This window comes from Penaeus vannamei, chromosome 12, assembly GCF_042767895.1.
Source record: "Penaeus vannamei isolate JL-2024 chromosome 12, ASM4276789v1, whole genome shotgun sequence".
NCBI lineage: Eukaryota > Metazoa > Arthropoda > Malacostraca > Decapoda > Penaeidae > Penaeus > Penaeus vannamei.
This window is the reverse complement of record NC_091560.1, coordinates 43,460,271-43,468,901: the sequence shown is the minus strand read 5'-3', so window position 1 is coordinate 43,468,901 and position 8,631 is coordinate 43,460,271. Positions and strand designations below refer to the sequence as shown.

Sequence of the window (8,631 nt, the reverse complement as noted above, 5' to 3'; positions counted from 1 at the left end):
CAGAGCAACAATTGTACCGCTAAAAGCTCTTCCCACCAGATCAACACCTCTTTCCTTCACTATCTATCTCTTTCTTTCTTTCGGTCACTCTATATCTCTATCAACTGTGCGTCTTGTTGAAAAAAGAAGAAAAAAAAAAAATGCAAAACCTACACAGCCTCTACACATACCCGAAAACATCTTAAACGCAAAGGCAAATCTGTTCCTTAAGGACAATCAACTAAAGTAAAAAGAAATATCACAAACACATAATCACTCCCTATAATAGGCAATGATGCACTTTTAAGTCTTATTCCAATTTTAGTATCTTGCTTAAGGCCTAAGAAATGTGACAGGATTATGAGCATTCAGGTTACAGCCGATAAAAAAAAAATTCAGAAATTGGAAAAAAAATAGTAATAATAATAATCATAATCATAATAAAACAACAAAAATTAAGAGGGCCACTTCTGTAAAACAAAATCAGAACTAAAATCAGAACTTTACAGTATTTCTGAAATAGAATTAATATCTAATTAACAATGATATCAATATTAGCATTAATAGTGAACATAATCTGAACATACAATTATCAATACTAACAATAGTAACAATAGTAACAATATTCATATCAATATCAACTGTAATATCAACACCAATAAAATTATCAGTATTAATATTCAACCCATAAAGCATTCCTTCGAGATAAACTGGTAAATAAACAAACAAAAAAAAAATAATAAAGCAGAAAAAAAATATACAAACAAATAAAAAAGATGAACAAAAGAAATTTACCTCATTCAGTAATGATACAAAGGTAATTAAAACCCACAAGACACTAGTATTGTAAAAGGTCAGCCCCAAAATAAGCAAAAACAGAAAAAACAAAGAAAAAAAGAAGAAAGAGAAAGAAAGAAAGAATGAAAAATAAAGAAAGAGAAAAAAATGAAAATAAATAAAGAAAAAGAAAGACAGAAAGCAAAAGAAACAAACAAAAAGAAAGAAAGAAAGAAAGTAAGAAAGAAAGAAAGAAAGAAAAAGAAAGAAAGAAAGACAGAAAGAAAGAAAAAGCCAAGGATGAGGGTTTCAACAGAGAGACCCAAAACAAGAAAGAAAGAGGAGGAAAAAACAGAAGGAAGAAAGGTAAAAGCAAGGAAATTTAAAGAAAATCCTGATTACATTAATTCCTTGGAAGATGAGGATTTCAATGGAGACTGGAGCTGATCCCCGCTGGGAGATTATCTATGTGGTCTGATCCGTCAGAATAAGTCTTTGGCAGGGTCGTGTCTGAATGCGTGTGCAGTGGCGTGCGTCCACCGGTATGTATGTCTGAGAATTTGCGAGTATGTGTGTGTGTTTCCTTTACGTGTGTGAAACATCATACCTAAAGATTGAAACTCTTCACCATAATAGACTCGTTTTCACACTTTTCAGATCAAGAAAAAAAATCACATATTTAATAGTATATAATTAGTATATGTATGTATATGTATTTGTGTGATTATGTACATATGTATATATATATATATATATATATATATATATATATATATATATATATATATATATATATATATATATATATATATATATATACACATATGTATATATATGTATATATATGTATGTATATATATGTATGTATGTATATATGTATGCATATATGTATGTATATATGTATATGTATGTATGTATGTATGTATATATGTATATGTATGTATGTATGTATGTATGTATGTATATATGTATATGTATGTATGTATGTATGTATGTATGTATGTATGTATGTATGTATGTATGTATGTATGTGTATATATATATATATATATATATATACATATATCTTTCATTATGAATGTTCTTTATTACAAAGGTTGCTCCTATATTTTAACACTTACATGGTTCTTTTTTTCAATCACATACAATATCATCATTACACACAATAAGTAGTCATGGAATGCGAAGATCAGATGCTGTCAGGTCTCGGACCTCAGCACAGGACAATAAACCCCAATCCATACGATGCGTACACTTCAGATCAATTCAGCAAGCTTGAGACATCCCACATTTTCATAACTCGATCTTGCCCTGAAAGAAACAAGGGGAAATGTTGAAATTCTAATGGCATTTGAAGCATATTATAAGGCTACTTGAGACTCTTGCTATTCTTTACAGAAAGTCCACTCATTATATTCAAGCTACAATTGTGGCAGGTATACATGGACTATGTACGCATTTGATAGCGTTTCCCTCTTTTGTGTGTGTTCCACATAAAATAACTCTATATTTCTGGAAGATCTGTTTTGTGAATATTAAAGAAAATACATATATCTTAATATAATAAATACGATATAAGATGAATAATAGTTAGTTTACAAAATATTTAATAATATTATTAAATAAGAAAAAGAATTAAGTGTACTTCAGTGTTTCCTTTTCCTTGAACAGAATATGACTAAAAAGTTGCAAAAATTTACAATTCTAGAACTAATTTTAAAAATTGCCAGCTCCTTCTGGCTCAATACTCTTCAAGAAAGAATTATTGCATGTTCAGTAAACCAGGAAGTGGCAAAATCTGCCATATTCATTACTTTTTTTGTATAGTTTCCCACATTTGTAACTGGTAGACCATATGTGTATTTATATCCATATAAATATTCATAATCTTGTTATACGAGCGCAATTTAACTGCTGATTCTAATGTTCATTTTAAGGTTTCCTTGACCTTTCAGACCTCAGGATGGCATGGCAAGGTTTCCATTACTCAATTTCTTGTATCTAAATAATCTTTATAATTCTTATAGTCACTTTCAAGCAAAATATAGATACATATGTTTGAATTTCTATGGCATAGCATTTACTGCATATTTTGTACGACAAAAAAAGGCATCATACATATGGCTTCCCCTAAAAGTCAGAGTTTTGAGGAGTTTGAGTAGTCACAACGTTCCACATGTGATTTGATATTCTTTTAAGTGCAACATTTTATGAAACATGAATGTCGACCTTAGATATTGCATAATAAACAATCCTCCTTATCAGAATTTTTTTACCAAATGTTCTCTGCAAATCTTGATGTCATTTTTGGGGGTCCAATTGCATATTACAGACCTCTTACATGTCGTCATTATAAACAACCTATTAAGCAATTGGGTAATTTGACAGCATTCATAAATTCCACATGCAAGCTGTGCAGAGATGATGCATCAGGTGAGACATCAAGCCTACCACAATGTGGGATATTAGATACTTATATTTCAGTGACTTTCGTACTGTGGTACAAAATGTTTCACAAAAATTGTGCACCGATATTTTTGTGATCCAGAGTACATTATAGAATACAAGAGTGGTAGCAAATAGACAATATGTGATACAAATTACAAATACAGTAGAAAGTAGTGAAAAAATTATCCATATGTGAAAACCCTTCAATCCAAAAATAAGCAAAACATCACCAATGACCAAACTCAAAACCACAAGCATACACACCAACAGTGAGGAGAAGACCTGCTTCCTCATCTAAGTCCATACAGACAATGTTGTGCTTCACCTCGTGAAACTTGGCAAGTGATGCCCGCCTGAAAGTAGAAAAGAAACACAATAACATTAGCCTTACCTCTAAATACAGGCTTTAGCCCAAACACCAATAAAAATCTCACTATTACTCTCACAACCTTAAAATAATATCTTACTTTTCTCCACTAACACTTTGCATGAAAGGGAAAAAAGTGTAAATATTAAATTCAGTTCAAGCATGTTCAAATACAGAGGAAACACTGTAAAAATAATAATAATAATAATAACAATCCATTTTATTATTTAAGATCTTACAAAATCTACATTCTTAATAAATAACTGAATATACACAAATCAAAAATATATGAAAATCTCTAAACATCTAAAACCACCATAATCATTAAGAACTACTTACTCCTGATCAGAAATGGTGGAGTGGCAATTATCACATACTCGAACATCAAACTCGAATCCCATGACTGGGATAGTAGAACGCTTGCTGCTGCAACTGTCGCACACAGCCTTACCACATTTTCTGAAAGTAATCGATAACCAATGACAATCACAGATTTACACTTAATTCTCTTTACTACTCAGCTCAACTGTCTTCCCTTTGATGACACAAAGCTTAATGTTAATCTGCCATGCATCAAGAATCTGATTTTACTTAAAATGTTATGTACTCTATAAACAATACTGGGTGTATTACAGGAAGATCAAACTGTGATAAGAATAAAAACATAAACAAGTAAAACTACAACAGTTCTACGACGACTATAAATTCCTTTTAAATGGAAACAATGAACTAGGGAATTCAATATCCTCTTGTGATTCATTAGCCATTTCATCATGTTACAAGACAGAACAAGTTAATCACTACAATCTGGATGACATGGCCATTACATCATGGAAAAATCTGGCTTGAGGGGCATGTGATGTGGACATTCAATCACGGGAAAATTTGGCTGAGGGTTGGGCTGACAGGAACTTGCCGTCATGAAAATTTCAGCTGAAGGCCAGGATGACAGAAATGACGCTACATGAGTGTGATACGACTCAGTGGGCATTTCCATCAATAAAAGAGTGTGGAATGTACTATCTGTGAGCCATGACTGGAGGAGCACTAGTTCCAGGGAGGATGCCATTTCCATGTTCAGGATTCTGTTCCAGGCCACTATGACCAGTGGCACTGGTTGTACTACAGAAAATTAAATGTTATAAATAAATTTAAAAATCACACAAATAACAGTTTAACTTATTGTTATTATTATTGTACCGAGTTATGTACCATCTTGAGATGATATGGAGTCTGTACAAGGAAAACAGTCTATTACCATCTGGATAAAGCAAATGAAATGACAAATATAGACATATATTTGACAAAAAAACTACTAAAAATGCATATGCAGAAAAAGAGAAAATACCATTCCAAAGGGGAGGCCACAACAGGCTGCTCAAGTAAGCCTAATGCCTGTGTTTTGGCCCATGTGACGGCACTGAAGTATCTGGATCCAAGGGGTTAAGAGCCCACAGGTTAGTGAAGGAAACAACAACAAACCTGCAGTGGTGTTGCCGCAGTCCAATTTGTTTCTGGTCCATCATGGCACGGATATTCCAGAAGAAGGGACGGTCACAGTACTGGCAAGAATCAGCTTCTATCCACTCTGGAGTCTGAAACAATATAGCATTTCTTTAGGGCTGGATCCAGATCTTAGTTTGGGATAAAAAAAGGGAGTTAAAAGTAGGAAAATTTTATTTCCACTTCACAAACAACAAAAACATCCTCACCTCTTGTCTGTTAGCCTTCATATCCCAGAATACGACAGTAGCATCTTCTCCACCTGAGATCAGTTGGTGACTTACAGAGCCATAGACAAGCGATGATACTTTATTCCTATGAAAAAAGAAAGAGAAGTTACAATCCCATGGAAAAATAAACTAAAACTAAAATACATCAATAAATATCAACTACTGCAAGACCTAAAAAAAATGTCAGTAACAATCACAGTGTTTAGTAGTTTCTTTATTTGTTTTATCCATCAACCACCTCCAACTCTAAAGCAAGTGAACACATCCGCCTTATCTTTAAATATCAAATCAAAGAAAAGAAAAATACCAGCAACACATTACAATATAACTCCCTCTGAGGAGAGAGATACACAGAGTGAAAAAGAAAACCCATACTAAAAAAAGTTTAAGTACAGATACATCCGCTATCCTTTAAATCTTTCATTCACACTCTATACTTTACCCTTTAAAAAGAGTCACCCCCAGTCTTTCAAAATCACTTCAACGTCAGAGAACTTTACACTGAGGAACCACCATTCTTACGTGTGTCCTTGCAGCTCGAAGGCCGTTCCTTTTCCGCCTCCAATGTCCCACACAATGACTGACTGATCATAGGAACCTGAGAACAGGAGCTGTCTGTCCACATCCCAGGCTAGTGATCTAATGGAACCATTGTGACCCTGTTGGAAAACAAAACCTTGGGCTTAATGATTGTGATGCTGCTGATTAATAATAATAACTGATGATGATGATGGTGGTGATGATGATGGTGATGATTATGATGATAGTGATAATGGTGATAGTGATGGTGATGGTGATGATTATGATAAATACAATAATAACAATAACAATAATATGAAGATGAAGATGTTTATTTATCTAATATGATGATGAACATGAAGAAATTACCTTAAGTACAGTAATAACTTGCGGCCCACTCTCCTCCAACTTGAGCATTGTAATCTGTCCGCTGTAATCACCCACAAACACGTGTTTACTCTTGTAGTCGTACTGCAGGGCCGTACACCAGCCAGAGGACTGGTGCCCTCCTAGTCGACGCCCACTCTCTGTGCAGTGATACACAAAGAACTTGTCTCGCGCCACTGAGAGTACCCATTCCGCAGACGGGCAGAAGATGACGCCTGTCACTCGATTCTGGTGGCTTAGGTAGTCACGCTTGTGTCTGATGCTGTTGTAGTCTGTGGCCACCTCAAATTCCTGGAAAGACGAGGGTGGAACGGGACTGAAAATCATGCAAGTCATAAGATCCTTTTAAATTATCAATATAAAGATGAAAATAATAATAATAATAATAATAATAATAATAATAATAATAATAATAATAATAATATTATTATTATTATTAATAATGACAATATCAATAAAATAATATTGGCAATAGACTCATGACGTATCAGATGATTTAAATAATACATAACTGAGTAATAATTTGCATTTCCCTTATTATTCACATTTATAAATAACAACCTAATCAACTTTTTCTTGTTTTTACAAAGATTCTTTTCTATTCATTATAATTTGTATTTCAGTACCATTATAATGATCATAATGTCAGTAATAATACCATTAGTATCGATACCATTATCATTAGGAAAAAAAAATTGAAGGAATGGGTTAATCACGTGAGGTCAACGTAAGCCCAACTCACCGACGCCTTTTTGACCAAGCACTTATTGAGCCAACTGTGTGCAACAAAATTCAAAAAAATTACTCAGGAAAAGCACATCTTGCCACAGTCAAGATGTTATTAATTGTGAGGATTATTCAAACCTATTAATTTATTTCCCATTCTCACAAATATCAGTGGTGAATGACAATTTTCTATAATTTATTATTGTTGTGTTATTCTTCATACAAATACTTGCTCTTTACCATTACATTCGGTTTTCTGCATAAATTATGAAAAAAAATCCTTTACAATACTGACACTAACCACTGTAAAATAATCAGTAACTACTTCCATTCACAAAAGTGTGCGTGGCATGTATTCTCGACATCTGGGCTGATTGGGTTAAAATTCAATTTCCAAATTTCTATATCACAATTCTATATTTAAAACTCCATTGTCTTAAACAGAAAGAAGTCGATGTTATCAATTAGGATGAGTTAAACCTTCTTCCTTAATTCCACAATCTGGCAGGAAACTGAAGTAAATTAAGCGCATAAAGTATGTACAAAGTGTAAGCATCTACCTTTTTCCTCCTTGCATCTAAAACCTTCCCTTTAACCTATACAAGAAAAAAATACATTCCTGAGCATTGACAGAAATATATAAACATGCCTAGCACTTACCGTGACTGTACCATTGTCGAGACCAATGAACATGCGTCTGTTATCAGGCGTGTAGTGGAAACAACTGGGTATCGAAGGCAAAAAGTGGCAAACACTTGGCCAATACTGGCCAGAGTCCCGTCGCTGCCAGATGCGTACTGACCTACAAGCAAACAAACAATTAGGCCTCTAAAAGGAAAAATTGTTTTAATGAAATCGAAAGCAAAGAAAAAATTAATAAAAGATGAACAACGGCTGGCAATGCATTATCCTTAAAGTACGTTTCTAAAACTCAGAGGCACCCTCAATATCATTCAGAGCCCATCATCACCGAAGCTGCATGCATACATACGCGGTCTTTCTTTTTTTCCTTATCTTTCCTCTTCTTTTCTTTCCTTTAACATAGATGGTTCTGGATATCTGGAAGGCCCCACTGCCTCCCGGGGTATAATCATACAGCTAATCTAAATTGATAATTGGCAACAATATTTGATTTTATTTGTGTAATTGTATTTCTTCTTTTAAAGTTTACAGTTTCGGTGACTAATTTTGTTTCTCATACACCTTTGATTCCATTAATACTGGCAAATGTGATTAGAAAATTAAATTTATAGTCAAATATTAATACTTTCACTACTACTACTTATTAATATCATCATTAACAGCTTTTATCATCATCATTATCATAATCATTAGTAACATTTTCAAAATCAATATATGAATACTGATGTAAGTATTCACATCAATATCATTATTATTACTATTATCATCACTACCATCATCACATCACTATAATCATTATCATCATGATAATCAATATTGCTATGAACATTACTTTTTAAATAATTTTCATTATGATCATTATTAGTATAATGATTATTACGGTTGTCATCAACATTACAATGATTATCATGAACATCATCATAACTAATATCATGATAATTCTAACCACAATCATCATTATTCGATCACCGTCACTGTTGCCATAACGCAAAATACAATAACAATCCTGAAAGCCGTTCCCCCCACCCCCCATTAAAAAAAAAGGAATACGAT

At 33.2% G+C, this 8,631-nt stretch overlaps 1 protein-coding gene across 2 annotated transcripts in view; it reads right to left on the bottom strand.

Annotated features, from left to right (window-relative positions):
• Positions 1 to 1,443: 1,443 nt before the first annotated feature.
• Positions 1,444 to 8,631, bottom strand: part of Wdfy2 (WD repeat and FYVE domain containing 2) — a 13,390-nt gene continuing 6,202 nt past the window's right edge. Inside the window, exons 2-10 of one of the 2 annotated variants that reach the window (XM_070128339.1) lie at positions 7,597 to 7,738; positions 6,193 to 6,501; positions 5,827 to 5,963; positions 5,284 to 5,389; positions 5,054 to 5,166; positions 3,911 to 4,030; positions 3,672 to 3,686; positions 3,469 to 3,557; positions 1,460 to 2,067 (exon numbers count right to left, since the gene is read on the bottom strand). In XM_070128339.1, the coding sequence (XP_069984440.1) occupies positions 2,018 to 2,067; positions 3,469 to 3,557; positions 3,672 to 3,686; positions 3,911 to 4,030; positions 5,054 to 5,166; positions 5,284 to 5,389; positions 5,827 to 5,963; positions 6,193 to 6,501; positions 7,597 to 7,738 (1,081 nt within the window). In that variant the 3' untranslated portion in view covers positions 1,460 to 2,017. Of the gene's footprint in view, positions 2,068 to 3,468; positions 3,558 to 3,671; positions 3,687 to 3,910; positions 4,031 to 5,053; positions 5,167 to 5,283; positions 5,390 to 5,826; positions 5,964 to 6,192; positions 6,502 to 7,596; positions 7,739 to 8,631 lie in introns of both variants that reach the window. The other variant, XM_070128340.1, reaches the window with a different exon arrangement.